This window comes from Bubalus kerabau, chromosome 10, assembly GCF_029407905.1.
Source record: "Bubalus kerabau isolate K-KA32 ecotype Philippines breed swamp buffalo chromosome 10, PCC_UOA_SB_1v2, whole genome shotgun sequence".
NCBI classification, from domain to species: Eukaryota; Metazoa; Chordata; class Mammalia; order Artiodactyla; family Bovidae; genus Bubalus; species Bubalus kerabau.
In genome coordinates, this window is record NC_073633.1 from 69,046,846 (window position 1) to 69,069,642 (window position 22,797).

The window sequence follows — 22,797 nt, forward strand, 5'->3', positions numbered from 1 at the left end:
TTTTAATATGCTATCTAGGTTGGTCATAACTTTCCTTCCAAGAAGTAAGCATCTTTTAATTTCATGGCTGCAATCACCATCTGCAGTGATTTTGGAGCCCAGAAAAATAAAGTCAGCCACTGTTTCCATTGTTTCCCCATCTATTTGCCATGAAGTGATGGGACCAGATGCCATGATCTTCATTTTCTGAATGTTGAGCTTTAAGCCAACTTTTTCACTCTCCTCTTTCACTTTCATCAAGAGGAGCTTTAGTTCTTCACTTTCTGCCATAAGGGTGCTGTCATCTGCATATCTGAGGTTATTGATATTTCTCCCAGAAATCTTGATTCCAGCTTGTGCTTCTTCCAGCCCAGCATTTCCCATGATGTACTCTGCATATAGGTTAAATAAGCAGGGTGACAATATACAGCTTTGACGTACTCCTTTTCCTATTTGGAACCAGTCTTGTTCCATGTCCAGTTCTAACTGTTGCTTCCTGACCTGCATATAGGTTTCTCAAGAGGCAGGTCGGGTGGTCTGGTATTCCCATCTCTTTCAGAATTTTCCACAGTTTATGGTGATCCACACAGTCAAAGGCTTTGGCATAGTCAATAAAGCAGAAATAGATGTTTTTCTGGAACTCTCTTGCTTTTTCGATGATCCAGTGGATGATGGCAATTTGATCTCTGGTTCCTCTGCCTTTTCTAAAGCCAGCTTGAACATCTGGAAGTTCACAGTTCACATATTGCTGAAGCCTGGCTTGGAGAATTTTAAGCATCGCTTTACTATCATGTAAGACGAGTGCAAATCTGCAGTAGTTTGAGCATTCTTTGGCATTGCCTTTTTTTGGGATTGGAATGAAAACTGGCCTTTTCCAGTCCTGTGGCCACTGCTGAGTTTTCCAAATTTGATGGCATATTGAGTGCAGCACTTTCACAGCATCATCTTTCAGGATTTGGAATAGCTCAACTGGAATTCCATCACCTCCACTAGCTTTGTTTGTAGTGATGCTTTCTAACGCCCACTTGACTTCACATTCCAGGATATCTGGCTCTAGGTGAGTGATCATACCATAATGATTATCTGGGTGGTGATGATCTTTTTTGTACAGTTGTTCTGTGTATTCTTGCCACCTCTTCTTAATATCTTTTGCTTCTGTTAGGTCCGTACCATTTCTGTCCTTTATTGAGCCCATCTTTGCATGAAATGTTCCCTTGGTATCTCTAATTTTCTTGAAGAGATCTCTAGACTTTCCCATTTTATTGTTTTGCTCTATTTCTTTGCACTGATCCCTAAGGAAGGCTTTCTGATCTTTCCTTTTATAGACAGCTTGAAATTTGCATCTCTATTGCTCTTCTCTGATGCCTTCTTCAAAAACTCTTAGAATCACTGCCTCTAGTTGACTTTGCACATTTCAATTGGAAGTTCATTTTAGAAAAGACCATCACTTCTCATGAACATCAGACCTTTTTCTTTTCTGTGTGCATCCTTTTATTTATTTTTTTCACTCCTCTGGCTGAACAACCTGTAGTTGACAGAAAGACTTCAGTTTCCCTCCAGCTAAGTTAAATCATTAGGAGCAACTTCAAACTTAGAAAACCCCAATCCCCTGCAATTTAAAAAAATGATTTATTTTTCTGAATGTTCTGGATAAAATCATTTTTTTAAAAAAGATCACTCAAGTTATATTAATTCAAAACTGTTTCCTCTGGTTTTGTAGTTTTTAAAGTATGTTGGACTAAAGAAAGATATGCCTCCAGGAATAGGGTTTCCTTGATGGTTCAGTAGTAAAGAATCTGCCTGCAATTACTGGAAATGCAGGAGACACAGGTTCAATCCTTGGATTGGGAAGGTCCCCTGGAGGAGCAGATGGCAACACACTCCAGTATTCTTGCCTAGGAAATCCGATGGACAAAGTCTGGTGGGCTACAGTCCATGGGGTCTCAAAAGAGTCAGAGATGAATGAGCGACTAAGCACATGCACATAGGAAGGCCTAAAATATTAAGAGCAATTTTTATATTATATAAGGGGAAAAACATGAGCCAGATCTTTCTGTCTCTGGTGTTCCATCCAGGGGGCCCAGAGGTTGCCTTTATTCCTGATATGAACTGTAATTAAGTCCCATAGTTGGTATTACCTATAAGAAGGGCACAGGGTTTGAGAATTCGCAGTGGGGGGACTTATACTGGTAGGTTAGAGACTGGGGGCCATTTGTAGAGCTAGGAGACTCTCTGAGGGATGAGACAAGAGTCCCACCCAGAGGTTTGGAAAGATGCATTTCAGGCTGATGAGTGCATTTGAATTCACCCATTGGGGCTTCCCTGATGGCTCAGTTGGTAAAGAATTTGTCCACAATGCGGGAGACCTGGGTTTGACCCCTGAGTTGGAAAGATCCCCTGGAGAAGGGCATGGCAATCCACTCCAGTATTCTTGCCTAGAGAATCCCATGGACAGAGGAGCCTGGCAGGCTACAGTCCATGGGGCCGCAAAGAGTCAGACATGACTGAGCAACTATGCATAGCATATCTTGAAGTACGGTTGTGAAGCAAGATTTTTAAAAACACAAATGATTAAATATTCATTTGCTTTTAAGTGGATGTTATCATTCATTTCTCATTGTATTGTTAAAACATAAACTGAGGCACGTTAAAATTTTCAGGAGTTCATTTGAGTATGTGAGTACGTGCATGCATGCTAAGATGCTTCAGTGCTCCAGTGGTAAGTCGCTTGGGTCGGGTCAGGACTATTTTTGACCCTGCGGACTGTAGCCCGGTTCCTCTGTCCATAGGATTCTCCAGGCAAAAATACTGGAGCAGGTTGCCATGCCCTTCTCCAGGGGATCTTCCAGACCCAGGGATCGAAACTGCAAGTCTTACATCTACCTATACTGGCAAGCAGGTTCTTTACCACTAGCACCACCTGGGAAGTCACATCCAACTCTGTGTGACCATTATGGATGGTAGCCCGCCACACTCTTCTGTCCATGGGATTCTCCAGGCAAAAATACTATAGTGGGTTGCCATGCCCTCCTCCAGGGGCTCTTCCTGACCAAGGGAACCTGAGTCTCCTGCATCTCCTGCAATGCAGGTAGATTCTTCACCACTGAGCCACCAGGGAAACCCTTCATTTGAGTATATACCAATTCAAATGGTGCAGCACCAAGCCAAAAATGGTTATGAAGAGTGCTCCATTGAAAGAAGTTGGGGATAGGTTTTTATAGAAAAGATGTGGAAGCAAAGCAAGGAACTAACTTGGTTGACTATTGCTTAAGCAGTTTTCTCAGCTGGGAATGCCTAGTTGACCCTTTGTGCCTGTGTTCATCAGTGCACTGATTCTGCCTTAGGTTTGCTTAGGCAGGCTCTCAAGACATTGGGACCACCACAGCACATTGGCCTCCTTGTTCAATTACTTTAACACTATCTAAAGACGACATGAAGTTCAAGGATGCTTGTTGTGATTATTTTTCAGTAATAAGGAAAAAAAATATCTTTTTTAAATGGTGGCCTGGAAATAATTCTATTAAAATGCCTTGTTTTGCTCTTGGAATTACCCAAGTAATGTGAACCAAGAGGGACCAAGCCTGTGTATAAACAGATCAAGCAAGTGCTGATGGGGAAGGAGAAGGACAAGAGTAGGTGACTTAGGGTGGTTCAGTTCCTCTGCACTCACCCTTGCTAAACCATGTGACAGAGAAGAATGTTCCCATGTCTCCTTTAAGTTTCATGCTGCTTCTGTCTCTTGGCTCTTTTTCCTACAGCTCTGACCACTTCTTCTCAATCTTCTGCTGTGGTTCCTCATCTTTTCCCCAGAATATAAACAGATGTCCCCAGGGTGGCATGCTCATCTTGCATCTTTCTCACTCCGTGAACATTCTCAATACATCAGTGAATGTTCTATCTCATACACACTTACAACCCCCAATTCTATGTCTCTCATTCAACTTTGTATCCAGACTCATATTTCTAATTTCTTGGTGATGTCTCCACCTGAATCATTTAAAAGAATTCTAACTCAGTGCGTCCAAACCGAAATTATCATTCTCCATTAACATGTTTCTTCCTTTGTGTTATCAGTATCTGATAAAGGTTCCTCAAAGTATGTGGCTTCTTGACCCCTTTTGGCTCTTCTTCCCACTTTTCTTCTCTAGAAGGCTCGAATATAACTTTTCATCTCTATTCCTACTTCCATGGTGCAAGTTTTTAAGTTCATTATCCCTCACCTGAATTATTTCAGTAGCCACCTCAATGAATTCCATACTATCAAATAAATGTTTCCTTTTAAAAAATAATTCTTGGTTTCACTGTTACAAGAGTAATAAAAGTAAATTGTTGACATTAAAAAAAAAAAACAAAAACCAAAAAACAAAGACTTAAGTTGACAAAGAAAAAGCCACTTAAAATTTCACCACACAGAGACAACTACTAGCTATTTCAATGTTCATATAGAAAGAGATTAAGACAACACAAGTTGTTGCTTTAAATTGTAGTCCTCCAGAAGCCAACTCTGAGTGATACATTTGAGTAGGAATATTTCATTAGAGAGGTGATTCCAGAAAGTATCAGGATGAGACTATGATTGTGAGCTAGAGAAATCAAGAGAGCCAAAAGGGGTGCCTTAAGTCGCAATCGCTGCCACGTCACCAGAGCACCATTGCACTGGAGTATCTGGGAGACCATATGGAAAACATTTGAGTCATTTTACCCAATGCACAAGAAAGCTAGAGTATTTAACCACAGATTTGTGTCTTCATCTTCAGCGGAGGGCTGCTCCCCGGAGATAATTCCCTGGGCCAGTCACACTCCTGCAGCCAGCCAAGGCTCCAGGGCTAAGAGTTGCAGATGCTTTCATAAGAAGCCTCTGGGTAGGTAGAAGACAGCAAAGGTGGTGGGGAAAGGCTGGGACATCAACACCATTGGCTTGGCACTACTCTGCTTCCCATCTTTCTGAAGTTTTCTACCAACCTCAGAGTAATCCAAGTGCCTTCTCTTCGCATACAGACTCTGCCTTTTGTCTATCCTTGAATATCAATCTCTGAATCCCTGACAACGATACTCACTGACGACGTCATGCTCTCTCAGGCCTCCACTTGTTCGTTTGTGCAGTTGCTCCCGCCTGGGTTACACTTCTTCTTTAGCCCTAAGGAACATAACTCCTCCTTCAAGACACAGTTCCTGAGACACCTCTTCCCTGGTCCTTTTCCAGCAGGGTCACTTCTGTTTGCTCCTATTGCACATTACATATTCTTCATTATAACATTCTTCTTTTGCGTAATATATACATATATGTATGTATAGTTATAAAATTGATACTTCTTAAATTTTAACAGAAACAAAAGAACCAAAAAACACATTGAAACTCCACCTTAAAAGATAAACAACTTTAATATTTTGACTTACCAGTTATGCATTTTTTCACAAATAAACATACACAATCATATAACTATATGTGAACAGGTTGTCCTCTACTGTACTATATTTGTAACCTGATTTTTTTTAACTCAACATGTCACACTCTTCTTTCCAAGCAAGTAAATGTAGATCCTTAGCTTCAAGTGTAATAGTTGGATATGTCTGATTATAAATATGTACTCTAATTTGTTAATCAAGCCTCTATTAGCGGGCTATTAAAGCTGTTTTCAATAGTTTGCTATTATAAGCAACTGTGTAATGGCTAGACCTCATAAGAAAATTACTTATTATTTGATTTTCTTCCCCAAATGGTCTATAGCTTCTCAGGACATTGCCTTGGCTCAGGCTTCTTTCTTCTGAAAGGGAAGCTCTTTCTCTTTTATTTAGTAGTTATTATTTCTTTAAAAAAATTTTTTCTACAAGATAGAAGTAACATTCACAACACTTTAAAGCATATCCTTCGTTATAGATTTCCCAATTAAATCAAGGAAAGCTTCATAACACTTTAGGGCAGTGAGTTTTAAGCTTTTTTGACCATGACCCACAGTAAGTAATATATTTTTAAGAATCATGAATCAGAACATACTTTTATATAACCAAAAGTTCACTAAATCATACTCTTACAGTGTGTAACATATTTTGACATTCTGTTTTATTTTAATATCTTTTAAATGAATATGCTATTATATTTATTTCCTTAGATCTAGATGTAGGCCTCTGATTGATTGTATGAGTCATTAATGGCTTGCGACCCACAGTGTGCAAACAGTCTGTAGCAAGAGAACTGCTGAGGTGTGCTAGTCCTGCTGCTACTTTTTTTGGCTTTTCAACTTTGCTGTAAGCAAACAACTCTGAAGTAATATTTTCTTCTTGTTGCCAGAGGTTTCGTATTTTAAATACCAGTCTGTGCTATCACCACTGCCACTGCACAACCACCTACACATACGTTCTCATTGACAGAAATGGCTTTCAGCAGTGAACTTTTGAGGGGTATATATATATATATATATGCCAATTAAAATTATGGCATTGTACGAACATGCACGGGCTTCTCTGGGGTAGACCAGTGATAAAGAATCTGCCTGCGAATGCAGAAGACACAGTTTTGATCCCTGGGTCAGAAAGATCCCCTGGATAAGCTAAGAGCAACCCACTTCCGTATTCTTGCTTAAGAAATCCCATGGATAGAGGAGCCTGGCAGGCTAAAATACATGGGTTGCAAAAGAGTTGGACACAACTTAGTGACTTAACAAGAACAACATACATGCGCACACACGCAAACACACACACACACACACACACACACACACACACTCAATGGTCCAGCTAAGTAGAAACTGAGGCTTAGGAAATAGAATACCTGTCCATGAAGTGATACCAGCTAATGGAAAAAAAGAAGGATAAACCAATTTCAGACAACCTGAAATCCCTGATATAGTTCTGTGGGTGTGTTTTGCCATGTCAGAGGCTTCACATCAGGATTCCAATACCCCAGGTAGGCAAAGATTCCGCCCACCCAGCACAAAGGATAGCCCACTTTTCCTTCATTATTGAGAATTCAGCTCACCTCCCTTCCACTCCTAGCTCATCCTCTGTCAATTTCTCTTAATGAGGACCCAGGGTTCTCTATGGGCTGCTTCCTTCTTCTACCAACTACATGAACCTCTGATGGACAACTATAGGTCTTCAAAAAAGAGCCAAGATTCATATCTTGGGTGATAGGAGAAGCAGTGAAATTTGGGAGGAAAAATACTATCCATTATAGGAGCTTTCAAATTTTTAAAAAAATTATTTTTTTTCCTGGTTTATGCAATGCCTTGTTTTTTTCCCAAGTTTAATCAGTCACATAGCTGATATGTATGTTTAAATCAATCTTTACTGTTATCAATTGATAACTGAGTGTCTGCTGTGCTTATAGTAGCTACGGGGCATGATTTGAGGTTATTTGAGACATATGAAGAAATAAAAGAATGTGTTTCTGGCCCTCAAGAAAAAATGGCTCTGTGGGAAAGATAGGGTTCATATATATGAAAAGAAAATATGCAGCAGTTAAAGCTGAAGGAAAATTAAGTAATTTAGAAAATCATTTCTCCAGGAGCTTGAAAGCAAGTGTATAGATGCAGACTCTACCTGAGGAGGTAAAATTTGAGATGGGTCTGAAAGATGAGTAGCATTTAGTCAATGGCCTGGAGAATATATCCTGGTGAACTAAACACAGGCAAAATAGCAAAGAGGATAATTGGTGGGGTTTGGGGGAGCAGTGAATAAATCCTTCAGGTAGTGGTAGAGTTCCAAAATGACCCTGAAAGTCAAGTTGGGGGCTGGGCCAAGGCAATCTGTTCAAGGCCCAATATATTGCCATGTACTTAGGTTATAAGGATATAAATAAACCCTTTGAATTTGCAGTTTGTCATCTCGTCTCCCATTTTTGATGAATTTTTCGAATGCTGTCTCTGAGCATATATTTCCAAAAGCTCTCCAGACAGCAATTCACGTTCAGTTGGCTCAGCATGGAGCATTCTGTGGAATCTATAGCTAATGAGCGATTGGAGAGCAAAGCTGAGCAGTGATTGACTGGTAGTCACGCACAGGTCTGCTGATATAGCTTCAGGGACCTGTGTTGTTGTTTTTTTATATCCTTCAGCTGTTCCTTGATGAATTGTTACACTATATATCATATGCAGCCAATAGTCTAATTATAGAAATGTCTATCTCTTGCATATGGCAGGCAGCATAACGTAAAGGGAAGCACATAAGCATAGGAGATGGGACAGACCTGGAGTTTGCAGTTAACTCACTGCACAACCTTGGGCAAATCACATACTCTCCCTGAGTCAGATAAGCTCATCTGTAAAATGGGGTGATGCTTTCTATCTCATGGGGACTGTGGGGATCAATCTGAGGGAAATCTATACAGGAAAATTTTGTAAACTGTAAATCACCATGTAAGAGTGGGGTGTGATAGTTTTTGCCTCATCACTACTGCCCTCTTGTTTGTTAAACTACTAATTGGAATGTTACCTAAATTCATCATTGACATTTTGTTTCATCAAGCTCTAGAGCAGTGAATCTGATCTTCATGTGGCTCCAGTTATAAGTGAAAATGGGCTTCCCTTGTAGCTCAGTTGGTAAGTATCCACCTGCAATGCAGGATTCCTGGATCAGGAAGATACCCTGGAGAAGGGATAGGGTACCCACTCCAGTATTCTTGGGCTTCCCTTGTGGTTCAGCTGGTAAAGAATCCACCTGCAATGCAGGAGACCTGGGTTTGATCCCTGGGTTGGGAAGATCCCCTGGAGAAGGGAAAGGAGATCCCCTGGAGAATCTTCACTCCAGTATTCTGGCCTGGAGAATTCATGGACTGTATAGTCCACGGGGTCACAAAGAGTCAGACACAACTGAGCGACTTTCACTTTCATAAGTGAAAATAATAAGGAAAACAACAATAATGATAAATACTGCTTTGGTATTACCTCTATGCAGGGCTCTATTAAAAGGGTTTCATATGTTACATTATTAATCCTCACAACTCCTTGAGGTAGGTACTGCTATTATCCCCTTTAAAGATGGGAAAAATGAGACTCCAAGAAGTTGAGTAATTTGTCCAGTAAGAAGAAGAACTGGGAGTCCAACCCAGGCAGTCTGGGTCTAAAGTCTATATTTTAAACTTATACTTTCTTCCCTAAGGAAACAAAGACACTCAAATTTCATATTTTCCTGAAAGGTCTGTGGATGACAAATTTCAAACTCCCATTTTGGAGGAAAACAATCATGTTCACATTTAGCATTCTTTAGAATGTATGACTCATCTATACATTTTTTTTTCTAACACGGTAGCTACATTTCAAGAGTTGCACATACAGAAACCCGAAATGGAATTTCCCATTCCTCACTTTTACCCACCCTCCTTTTTACCCTAATTCTATATGACCTGTGACAGCTGTGTTTGAAAATGCTAAGGAGGAGATCAGCCGGCCAAACTCTCTCCTGCCAGCCCATGAGGCTTTCCCTCCATCACCCTGGACAGGTGACTCCTTGCTGAGAACAGCATGAATGTTCAGATTGTACTACTGCTCCGTTCTTAAAAGTGAATTTGGTTTGGTGAATGTCATCCAACTTAAAAAATCAAAGAGCCTCCTCCAGAGCTGGCAGCTCAGAGCTCTTAGAAAGGAAATTTAAACTGCTTCCATAACCCACAGGGAAACTGCTGCTGAAAGAGCTACACTTGGAGTAAATGCAAAGCACTGCTCAAAAGGGCCATCACAGACGGCAATTTTCAGCTGGTGAGCACTCCTTCCCAGAATGTTCCCTCCACAAAGAGGATGCTTTAGAAGGCAGAGCTGCAAAACTCTGACCACATGCCTGAGGGTCAGGGCCCTGGAGGAGGCATGAGATTGCTGGAAGGTGTCAGAGGGGGCTCCCAGCCAGAGTAGGGATTCTGAGATCTTAGAGTTCCTTCCAAAAGATTTTGGGTTGCATGTGGCTCATTCTTGTGGATGCAGAAAGGGAGGGTTTCAGCAACACACACCTCAACACTCCTCTTTCTACTCCCCATGAAGCTGCTGCTGCTGCTAAGTTGCTTCAGTCGTGTCCGACTCTGTGCGACCCCATAGACGGCAGCCCACCAGGCTCCACCGTCCCTGGGATTCTCCAGGCAAGAACACTGGAGTGGGTTGCCATTTCCTTCTCCAGTGCAGGAAAGTGAAAGTGAAAGGGAAGTCACTCAGTCGTGTCCGACTCTTCACGACCCCATGGACTGCAGCCCACCAGGCTTCTCCGTCCATGGGATTTTCCAGGCAAGAGTGCTGGAGTGGGGTGCCATTAATGGAAGAAATCCCACACTCCACAGAGTGTCGGCTTTTTACCTTGACAACATCTCCCCAGGTAATGTTAAAACTATGTCATTTGTAATATCAAATGACATTTATTTTAAATGTTCTTTCCTGTTCTCTTTTTCCATGAAAAATAGAGTACTTTTAATTGTTTGGAGGAAGGGATGTGTCATATCCAGTGTTGAGCAATACAAGTATGTGGGGAAGGTGAGGGAGAGGTAGTAGCAAACCTGAGGGTTGGAAAAGCTACCTTCATTGTCACCATCAGCACTTTCTAATGTTTGTGTACATTATATTATTTCATCCTCACCATAACCTTAGCAAGTGGTTACTATTAGTGTCTCATCCTGAGAAATCTGAATCACAGAATCTAAATGTCTTGTCCAAAGTCAAGGCATTAGTTTTTAAGGGTTTGAAACCAAATATACTGGTCTCACAGCTACTACTAGACTCTAGTCTCAAGATCAACTTATAGTTTCTAAATAAATATGTATTAATTACTTATTCTGAGCATGTGAAATGGAAAAGAAACAAATCTTTATTGTATACCTACAGCATTAACTTAAATGACATTGTTGAATCCATATTTTGATTCCTGTTTCATTGTTTTATTTATAGAAATGTTGTTGTTCAGTTGCTAAGTCACGTCCAATTCTCTGCAACCTCAGGTACTGTAACACACCAGGATTCTCTGTCCTCCACTAACTTCTGGAATTTGCTCAGATTCATGTTCATTGAGTTGGTGATGCTCATCCTCTGCTGTTCCCTTCTCCTTTTGCCTGTAATCCTTCCTATCATCAGGGGTTTTTCCATTGAGTCAGCTCTTCACATCAGGTGGCCAAAGTACTGGACTTCAGCATCAGTCCTTCCAGTGAATATTCAGGGTTGATTTCCTTTAGGATTGACTAGTTTGATCTTCTTGCACCCCAAGGAACTTTCAAAGAGTCTTCTCCAGCACCACAATTCGAAAGCATCAGTTCTTGGGTGCTCACACTTCTTTATGGCCCAACTCTCACTTCTGCACATGACTACTAGAAAAACCATAACTTTGTTGGCAAAATCATGTCTTTGCTTTTTAATGCACTGTCTAGGTTTGTCATAGCTTTCCTTCCAAGGAGCAAGCGTCTTTTAATTTCATGGCCACAGTCACTGTCCACAGTGGTTCTGAAGCCCAAGAAAAGAAAATGTCACTGCTTCCACTTTTTCTCCTTCTATTTGCCATGTAATGGGACTGGATGCCATGATCTTAGTATTTTGAATGTTGGATTTCAACCAACTTTTTCCTTCATTTGTAGAAATAGGCAGACGTTAAGGGATGTGCCCAAGATGACTGTAAGGAAGTAATGGTGCCCGCATCTCAGGACTATCTGGGATACTGGTATCAACAGAAACACAAGAGAGGAGCCTCTTGAAGCCTCTCTCTCTCTGTGTGTGTGTCTTTAATAATAGGTGGACCTCCTCCTGGGAGAAGGCTGAGATAAAGGCAGATGTGGCAAACATCTGGAAGAATTCCATATGGCCCTCTGTGCCATTCCCTTGTTCTTATTGTAAGTTTAAATTTGCTTATGAACTTGAACTTGCTTGGGCTTCCTAGCTCCTCCACATCTTCCCTGCCAACCCAGCCCTCAGAAATGCCTGCCCAGTTTCTGAGCTCCACTCACTGTTCGGGTTCCAGAGGGCCAGCTCATGCTGCCCACTCAGGCTCCAGTCTAGCCCTGGGCCACTGGTTCTACCTCACACTCCCTTCCCAATTCCAGGCAGAGCAGAGAATGGGTCTAAAAGTTGTTCTTTTTCCCTAAGAATCTCACAGCTGTAACCAGGGATTCAAAACGCATATTTGTGAGACAATAGACAACAAAAGCACGAGAGCCTGGAAGCAAAGAGTGTGTGTGAAGACTTAAAAGGAAAATAAAAAGACAAAAAACCATCAGCAGTGAGTGTAAAGGACTTCAACATAAATCTAGGCTATTTTCCAGGAATCCTGGAAACAGCTGAACTTTCCTCTGGCTGCCAGTATCCCCGAGCAATGCAATCTCCCCAGAGACCAGAGTTCCAACTTCCAACAGAGATCAGCCAATTAACTACCAATGAACAGGTGTGTGTGCTTTTACCACATGATATGCAAAAGAAATCCACAGGGGGCCTAGCATCCAGCTAGGCAGTACCCCTCCCTATGATCTGCTGAGGAAGATGGTACAATGTTTGTACAGCTGAAGATTCTATGATGTGGCTTATAACTCAAACCTAACCATGCCATCCCAGCTCCTTCCTCTTCTTACCCCCACAATCATTACCCTAAAAAGAATTTTCACTTTAGAAAGTGACCTTGGTGAGCTGAAGCTTGTAGTTTTAAAAGCCCCCTAAGGTTTAATTTTGAAAAGTCACCCGTAGACTTTAGATTGACTTTCTCTTGAAGGCAGCTTAAACCTTGTTCATTTGGGAGCACAAAAGAGAAGGTTTAGGAATCCCAAGGCTTCAATTGCCAGCTGTCTCATTTCTCTGCTCACATTTTTTTTCTTCTCCTCTCCAGCAAGATTAAGATGAGTGAAATAATTTCTTTCTTTTAAGATATCATTGTAACATTCAAGTTTTCCATTACTGTCAATTTCTTGAAACGTGTCTCATTAGCATTTTCAGAACAGTTAAAAAAAATCCTTTCATCAAGGAAAAAAATTAAATGCAAGTTAGTTGTCACGGGATTTCATTGACATAAATTTGTCCTCTCTTGTCTTCATTTCTGTCTTCTCAGTTCCTCGTTTAATATCTTAGAGTCTGGGAATCATACCCAAGTCTCTGATTTGAAGAGCTGGAAAGATGCAGCCTAGATTACAAAGTAAATTGTCTTGGTCACAAAGTATACAGAGGGATTCTGAAACCTGTTTAGACTGCACCCCATAGAACTGCTAAGTATTAAAGGGAGAAGTGCCAAAAGCCCAATCAAAGTCATGTAAACAACATTCTGGAGGAAATCAACCCGTGACTCCAGAGTTTTCGGCAAGTGCCACAGGTTTTTCATGTTTTTAAAAAGCAGGGAAGAAAAACAGGTTAGTGAGCAAACCTGAGGAGCCTTGGGTTTCCTTAATGCCTATGCAACTAGCAGGTAAGAGCTCCCTGGTGTTACATCTCAGTGATGAAGACCTAATCAAGTCCTTATTTCTCCTAACCTGAAAGCACTTTTGCAAATGCACCTGGATTAGCACTAAGGAGCTAATTATTTTGTGAGCTGAGATCACTCTTTAGGAGAGGAAACACCTTCTCCCAGGGTCAGGAGCAGCAGTGTCTTTTAAAGCATTTCCTGGAACACGGGGACATAAATTTGGAAGCTGCCTCAGCAAGTTGAGCACTCTGTCTCATGTGGGAGTTGGGACACTGTGAGGTAGGAAATGTGGGTCATTTACGTGGCAGTTGGGAGAGAGAAAGAGAAAACATGCAGACTGGCCTTCAAACCAGAAACGCGGGCTTGGCAAAATCTAGAGTTGTGTACTCCTAATCTTCTATGTAATTATATGTGATATTAGTTTCTATGTGATATTAACTGTAAACTCAGGTTGTTGGAAATTGTATTCTACTCACAGGGTGTGGAAGGCTTTTTGGTATTTTTAAGGGAAGCAGCATTTCTATTGCCAATTTCTGCCCCAACTCTTCACTGTAAAAGAGAGGGCAAAAGCTAAAGTGAGCGTCTCTTACAACCTGAGAAGCGGGACTTTCTAGGCCCCATATTTCCAAATATGGTGAAAATTGAATTGAAAAGTGTACCTGGTCTTAGGCGTTCATCATTTCAAAGACCTTCTTTGTACTAACCAACTGTTTGTATGTTGCTCGTATTTTCTCTGTTAATCTATATCTTTTCTTTCTCCTTCAAGTTTAAGTAAAATTTCCTTTGAAGTTTTACAAAAAAACTATTTTGACAAGGTTGAAAAAAATTCACCTCCTAAAGTCTGTCATATGCTTTAAAATTTTCTCCCCTAATAATTCAGCAAATACCGAGTGGCTACTATGCTTGAGTGTGGTTCTAAGAGCTGTGGAGTCATTTGTTAACAAAATTAACCAAATCTCTGCCTTCAGGGAGCTTCTTCTACTACTGCTAGGCAAGGCCAAATAAAAAACAGATACATTATTATGTGTTGTATTAGAAGGTGATAAAAGTTATATGGATATATGAAACCTGGAAGGAGAATTGCTAGTTGGAGGGGGGTGGGCTTCAGCTGGTGTGATAAGAGATGTTATTTATTCCCTAAGCTGTATCTGAAATGGGAAGCACATGGTAAGAGATAGCTTTACTATAAAGGCAACAGGAAGGAGGAAAAGGAAAGAGTTATGCAGGTCTGGGGGCTGGGCGCCTAGGAATTGATCTAAGCATAGGGAACAGTAAAAGATAATTTTTTATTGTTACCTCTTTTTTTTTTTTTTTTTGCAAGTGCCTTTCCTGTATTTATTTTTTTTTCCACAGCTTAAATCAGGGGCTAAAAACACAAGATCAGAGACCAAGTGTGTCACACCAAGACCCCTGCTTCAGTGGGTACTTTTCCGATACTTTGTCTTTCAACTCAACCCTCCAAAAGACACAATTTTTTGTTTTTGGACAAGTGCAATCATTTCAACAACAGAGCCATGGAGATCCACTTCATTTATTCCCAAGCTCTTCTGAGAGCATCTCTGCTTGACTGCTTCGAGGATCTCTCTCGTGGTGATGGTTCTTCTGTGGTTGTAGAGGGACAATCTGACTGCCTCCAGGCTAACCCATTCCAGCTGCCAATCCTTCAGCACTCTCAGGGCATCCAAGATCCAGGAGCACCCACTGAAGTGTGGGTGGACTTGTTTTAAGAGTTTCCCCATGTAATTAAAGTATGCCTCCTCCTTCTTCCTCCTCTTCTTCCCAGTGGCAGAGCGGACCCACTCATCCTTCTCTTTGGCTGGGATATAAATTGTGAGCTTCCTCTTAGGAACTGTAGGCCATGTAAGCAAATGAAGCGCATGTGGAAGGCTTATCCTGATGCTGGTAGCTCAGATCACTGGCTGTCTTGTTACCTCTTTTAATAGGGGGCCAGATCACATAGGGTTTTGAAGGTCATTATAAAGACATTAGGGCCTCCCTGGTGGCTCAGAGGGTAAAGAATCCAACTACAATTCAGGAGACCTGGGTTCAACCCCCGGGTCAGGAAAATCACCTTGAATAGGAAATGGCAACTACTCCAGTATTCTTGCTTAGAGAATCCCATGGACAGAAGAGCCTGGGGGGCTACAGTCCATAGGATCACAAAGAGTCAGACATGACTGAGCAACTAGGCATTAAGTATGTACATGCACATAAAGACATGATTTTTATTTGGAATGGGTTAGAAATTCTTGAAGGATTTTAATCAAGACAGTGATATGAACAGACGATATTTTTGAAAGATGTTAGCTGTAATGTTGAGGCTAGCTAGACTCTAGGGAGACAGAAATAGAAACAGGATTTTGTAATTTTGGGACAATTAAAATTAAATACTTTAAGAAAAATAAATTGGAATCATGGAAGGGATATATACACACACATGTGCATGTACACAGATATAAACATATATATACATATATATATATATATATATATGTATATATCTGGAGAATGAAATGGCAACCCAATCCAGTATTCTTTCCTGGGAAATCCCATGGACAGAGGAGCCTGGAGCGGGGTGGGGGGGTGGGGGCAGGCTACAGTTCATGGGGTCGCAAAGAGTCGGACTGAGTGACTAAACAACAACAAATATATGTGTGTGTGTGTGTCACAGGAAGTGGGATGAGATCTTGTCTAACACTTGGAAATGAATTGTCCAAGGAGACATATGCACGGACAAAACAAGAGGCTTTATTGGGAAGCAGCACCCAGGCAGGGAACAGCAGGGTAAGGGAACCCATCAAGACTTCTCTGCCATGTGGCTCACAGTCTCAGGTTTTATGATGATGGGGTTAGTTGTCTCTGGCCAGTCATTCTGACTTAGGGTCCTTTCTGGTTGTGTGTGCGTATCTCAGCCAAGATGGATTCCATCAAGAAGGATTTGGGGAGATTTACATGACGTAAGTACTGGTGTCTCTTGCTCCTTTTGACCTCTCCCAATTTTTCTGGTTGATGTTAACTTGTTAGTTCCTCATTCCTTACCAGGACCTTCTGATGTAAGATAACTCATACAAGAAGATATTGTACCTGACCTGAATGGGCAGTTTTGGTCAATATTTCCCTAAGATATACACACTTGCCTTTGACTTCTTAGAAGCAAATTCTTTTTCTAAGTCACCTTTCCCTCTTAAATTTCCTTGAGTTTGAACTTAGATCACTTTGCATCAAAATATTCTAATTCAACTTTTTATTGCTCTGAAAAAATAGAAAGAGGGACTTCTCTGGCAGACTAGTGGTTTAGACTTCACCTTCCAATGTAGGGGATGCAGGTTTGATCCCTGGTTAAGGAGCTAAGATCCCACATGCCTAGTGACCAAAAAACCAAAACATAAAACGGAAACAATATTCTAGCAAATTCAATAAAGACTTAAATGGTTCATGTCCAAAAAAAAAAATACTTAAAAAATAGAACCTATAACCTCAAGGCTTTCCCCACTCCTGCCCCAAGGCTTTTTTCTTAACACCAAAAAAAAAAAAAAGTTTTAACTAAAAGTTTCTCCAAATGCCTAAGAAAAGAAGCACTTTGAAAATGGCTAATTAGTATTCTAATGACCTTTACAAGAGAAGTATCTTAAAGTGTTCTTGGCATTAGACATTCCTAAGACCTTAATTTTCTAGCATATATACTAATGCCCATACTTGTCTGGGGCTTCACAGGTCACACTACTGGTGAAGAACCCACCTGCCAATGCAGGACACATAAAAGATGCAGTTCGATTCCTGGGTCGGGAAGATGTCATAGAGGAGGGCATGGCAACCCACTCCAGTAGTCTTGCCTGAAGAATCCCATAGACAGAAGAGCCTGGCTACACTCCATAGGATCATGAGTCAGACACCACTGAAGGGATTTAGTGCACACATACTTTTCTAGATGGGAAAGTGACAGGGAACCCAGTAGGCACACCTCATTTTATAGATGGAGAAATGGGCCCAAAGTCACAGAGCAAAAAGGTAGCAGAGTTGAAATTTCAGCTCAGCTCTGCCAGGTAAAAGCCCTTTGCTCATGGTTTCTGACTACCCGGAGTGTTGTATGGCATATCCACAGGAAGCATGTTTGAAAGCATGTCAGAAATCTCAGTTACCTTCTTCCATGTCTCTGGTTTCTTAGGAAACAAACCTCTATTCCTCTCTCTCTCTCTCTTTTTTTTTTTTAAAGACATTTGATTGGTTGTAACTATGGGGAAAGGAGTTGGGAATAGAAAGGCCAAAGTGTCTGGGGTTGAGAATTAAGCCAGCATCCCTGTGACTAGGCCTGGCTTTCACCTTCAGTTGTCTAGTCTCAACATCATGGACCCAAACCCAACACACCACATCACATCACTGCAAGATGAACCCAGGCCTGAGGGAGCAGCTGAGTTTGCCCTCCCTGTTGTCTGGAGTTGTTAAATAACGCTCATAGTCTCAGATGAAGTGAATTGAACTCATCATCCCTTTCCTCCCGAACTGAAACAAGTTAGAAAAACCAAAAGGCAGCCAATGGCTGCGGAGAGGGAGCAACAGACTGTCAGAAAATAAATCGACCGTTTACAAACAACTCAAACTACAAACAGTTTTCCCTCCAAAGATGTGCAGATATCCTTCTGGGTAAAATCGGTCAAATCTGACCTTTAAAAACAGGATGACTGGCTAATTGTTTTGTTTTGTTTTGTTTTGTTTCAATCTGTCAGATAGGATCTTAATAGAACAACCTTTAGGATATTGTAAAATGAATTTAAAGAAAAAATAATTATTACAAGAGCAGTGCCAGGAGACTTGGTGGCCCGTTCTGCATGCGTTGCAGCCTTGTGTGTTACAGTCCCTGAAAATCCTGCCTCTCCCACTTGGGACACAAAGCAAGCAAGCCCAGGCAGGCAGGTACTGATTTGAAAGCAGCCTCCCAGGAAACAAAGAAAGCTGAGAAGCTGTCAGCAGGCAGGTTTGCTGGAGAGCTCTCAGAGAGGAGCACCCATCAGGACTCCAGGGGCTTTGCCTGAGAGGTGACCAGTCACCTGGGGGGATGGAGGGCAAGAGGCCCCTGACAGAAACAAAGCTTTGAGGCTGTGGGGAGACAGGTTCAGGTTGATGCTGAGAGAAAGTGGGTCCTCAGGAAGCTGAGGCTATCAATGCTGAGGCTATAAAATGGCACAGAGGCAACCCACTCCTTTGTCTACTGCCACTGAAAACTTGCCTTCAAAGGGGGATGTATTGTACTGTCTGCACATAAAAAATTATTCTAAGTAGGAAAAGTGTTTTTTCATTCTCTGAAAAAAATTTTCAGAATATTGATTGGACTATCTTCCTTCTCTGTCATCTTATATGCACGAATATTTTGTGTATTCACTAATTATTTGACCTTACATACAAAAGAAAAATCCCAAGGATAAATAGTTTTCGTGTTTTTAAGATATGTGTTGTTTCTTACATCTTTTTAGCTTTTTTGTTGCCGTTGTTAATCTGGAAAAAACTAGTGACCATAAATGAACTGGTTTATTCTGAGAATATAGATTAAAGGGAGGAGTCCACTGGCACTTATATGGGGACACTGGGCGGCCTCTGGGCAGCTGCAGCAAAAGGCATTCTTAAGGCAGGGTATGAAAGTGAAAGTGTTAGTCGTTCAGTCCTGTCTGACTCTTTGAGACCCCATGGACTGTGCCCGGGAGGCTCCTCTGTCCATGGAATTCTTCCTGGCAAAGATACTGGAGTGGGTTGTCATTTTCTTCTTTAGGGGATCTTCCCGGCCCAGGTATCAAACCTGGGTTTCTTGTCTTGCAGGCAGATTCTTTACAGTTTGAGCCACCAGGGAAGCTATTACATGTTTAAAAAACATTACCCTGTATGCCAGAGGGAAGGGATGAGGGGAAACTAAAGAAAGAGATAAGAACCAAGATTTCCAGAGTTGACAAATATTTATTTTTTTACCTCCCATCTCCAGAGGTTTGCTGTTCTGTATCTACTTCCAATAATAAATAGGACTATAGGTATGAATATGTAAACATAGAACAAATAAACTTTAAAAAATTCTAAAAATTTTATCACAAACTGATTTTAAGGCAAAAAGACATGCTTTTGCTTTTCAAGAAAAGTCCCTTATCAAATTGGCAAGTATAAAATATTAACAGTAACACCAAACAATGAGGATATAGAGGCCTCTCATTTTAATTAATGAAAATGTAAATTGATACAATGCCTTTGAAAAGCACTTCTGTGAAGTATAGCAACAACCTTAAAATATTCATCCCTTTATTCCAGCAATACTACACTGGGGATATAGCCTATGAAAATAACTTCAAATATACAGAAAATGTTATTTTAAATGTATTTATAGCATTGATCTTTAAAAATAATATTAAAAATCATGAAACAGCTAAGAATCTCTTTGCTATTACAATAATGATTACAAATATTATTTGAAATACTTTTGATATGTTGAGTGATTTTTAAAAATCTAATTTAGCTTCTGATTCTGGCAATATGGTGAATGGAATTTTCTCCATAACTCTCCCATTGAAAACAATAAAAATGGTAAGTATTGGTTTTTGTTTTGATGAATCTTGAGATGCCCAAAACATGTGAAAGAGGCAATTATTCTTAGGTAAGCCAAAGTATAGTCCAGCATTTGCTCTAATGGCATTTGCCAAATCCTGGTAACTTTGAACTTCTGATTTAATAGCTGCTCAGGGTTGCCCTGCATGAGGTACAGGAAAGAAACCCTAAGGCACACCTAAGGAGGAAAATCTAATGGAAGACTCCAGCATTAAGCTGGGAAACCAAAGGGCAACATTCTCCGTATAAGAGTATATGAGAAACAAACTCACTGTGCAGGAAAAAAAAAAAACACAGACACACACAGACAGCAAGGTAGGGTAAATCAATCTCCCTTGAGAATACATAACCACAAGTCAGTTTTCACATAGGATCATGGTCAAGCTGAAAAATAGAAGTCGTTTGCAGGATGCTGGTATCCCAGCCAACATCAGAAGCAAAGACAACTCCTATCTGAAGAGACCCAACTTTAAACCACTTCTCAGATAATCCCTACAAATAAAGTTCTAAGGAACATATACTTACAGTCAAATATCATAACATATCATAAGGAATTGCCAACCGGAAACAACCAACAGCAGAATCAGTATTGCAAAGAATTCAGATATTATCAAAGAGTATATGAAAGGCAGGTTTAACATATCTAAAGAAACAAAAGAGAAGTTTAAAAATATAAGCAAGGAACACAAAATTATAAAAAGGAACACAACAGTTCTGAAAAGACTAAAAATAATTTTCAGAAATAAAAACATAATCACTGAAATAAAAAATTCACTGGATGGGGTAACTGATTGAACATGATGGAGGGGGAAAAATCAGTGGAATGCAATACAGATATGAATGAATTATGCATAATGCAGTGCAGTTTTGAAAGGAGGGAATGCAAAGCAGGATTAAGAGACAGGAAGGATAGAGTAAGAAGCTCTAACAGATGTCTAATTAGAGTTTCATAGGGACATAATAAACAGAACATATTAGAAGAAAGAGTTCAAGAGATACCCAAAAGTTTAAAATAAACAACTGATCCTCAGATTTAGGAAATCAAAAAAATTCCAGGCAATATGCATGCATAGTGAATCTGTAAAACAAGGCAGAACTGTAAAGCAGCTAGAAAGTTAACATGTTTCTACAAAGGCACTGTAAATAGCTTGATTGATTTTTTTCCCACAATAATGAAAAGCAGAAGACAATGAGTGATATTTTAAAATGCTAAGAAAAAATAACTATCAACTTACATGGAATGTGTGGTGAAATTACCTTTCAACAATAGGAAGGAAACAATATTATATCCAGGCTAAAAGATACCAGAATTTACCACCAACAGATTCTTATTAATGGTGATTCTCAATAATGAGTTTTAAGTAGTGGTAATACCAAATGGAAAGACATAGATGCAGAAAAGAATGGTGAGCAAAGACATATAAATATGTAGGCAAATCTAAGCAAATATTGACTATATAAAATATTTTGTCAAAAAAAAAGCCCAAATACTAGAACTTGATAGCCTCTAAGTGAAAGAAGATGGATTTGATCTGAAGTATTCTGATGTCTTTTCATTTGAGAAGAATTTAAAAATAATGGTTAACATTAGACTTTTAAAGTATCCATGTTAAAAAATCTATGGTAATTCCTAAAAGAATAGATATGGAAAAATACAACCTCAAAACTCATATGCAAAATTTAACTATTATAAATAGAAATATACATACATATATATGTTCTATATATGTGTGTGTGTGTATATGTGTGTGTGTGTATACACACATGTACAGTTGACCCTTCATGGGTTCCACATGCATGGATTCCACGAATCATGGCTTAGAAATATTAAAAAAAAAAATTTCAGAAATTTCCAAAGAACAAAACTTGATTTGCCACATGCTGTCGACTATCTACATGGCATTTACAGTGTATTAGGTAATATAAAGAATCTAAAAATGGTTCAAGGCACATGGGAGGATGTATATATGTTACATGCAAATAATATACCATTTTATATAAGGGACTGGAGTATCTTCACATTTTGGTGTCCTTAGGGGAGTCCTGGAAACAATCACCCGCAGACACCAAGGGACAACTGTATGTGCGTATGTGTACGTAATAAAACTATTTTAGGGTATTTTTATAGAGATAATAATTGGAAATCAAGTTTAAGGAAATCAACACATTAACTTGATACATTTACTAGTGCAATGTGATTGCCATTGTAGCATTAATGAAGACCTCTAATATATCACATAATTATCCTTTCTAGCAGTAGTGGGAACAATTCAGAACTAGTCTCTTAGCAAGTTTAATATTAATAATATAGCTTTGATATCTATAATACTTAAAAAAAAAGACAAGAAAGTGAAAGTCACTCAGTCATGTCCGACTCTTTATGATAGTCCATGGAATTCTCTAGACCAGAATACAGGAGTGGGTAACCTTACCCTTCTCCAGCGGATCTTCCCAAACCAGGGATCAAACCCAGGTCTCCCATATCACAGGTAGATTCTTTACCAACTGAGATATCATGGAATCCAATCACTAAACTGTGTATTAAACCTCCAGGATATGTTTATCTACTGTATGCAAGAATGTGTCTTTAACAACATTTCTTATTCCTGCTTCTGCCCCCAGGAATCACCATTCCACTCTGTGGTTTTTAGGTCTGTGTTTTAGATACTATATATGGAGTATCATATGGTATTTGCCATTTTCTGTCCAACTTATCTCACTTAGCATAATGTTCTCAAGATTCATGTTGTCAAAATTTAGAGCATTTTCATTTTTCTCATGGCTGAATACTATTCCATTGTGTTACACACACGGACACATACCATGTCTTCTTTTTTTGACATCTGAAATATATATATTTTATTTTTTATTGAAGTATAGTTGATTCTCAATTATTTTCAG

At 40.0% G+C, this 22,797-nt stretch overlaps 1 protein-coding gene across 1 annotated transcript; it reads right to left on the bottom strand.

Moving 5' to 3' along the window:
* Positions 1-14,670: 14,670 nt before the first annotated feature.
* LOC129622113 (histone H2A.N-like) lies at positions 14,671-15,537 on the bottom strand. The gene is made up of 2 exons (XM_055539011.1): positions 15,522-15,537; positions 14,671-15,223 (listed from the first exon to the last, which is right to left on the bottom strand). Exons 1-2 carry the CDS (start codon positions 15,535-15,537, stop codon positions 14,763-14,765), a joined length of 477 nt encoding a protein of 158 aa, XP_055394986.1. The 3' UTR covers positions 14,671-14,762.
* Positions 15,538-22,797: the final 7,260 nt, after the last annotated feature.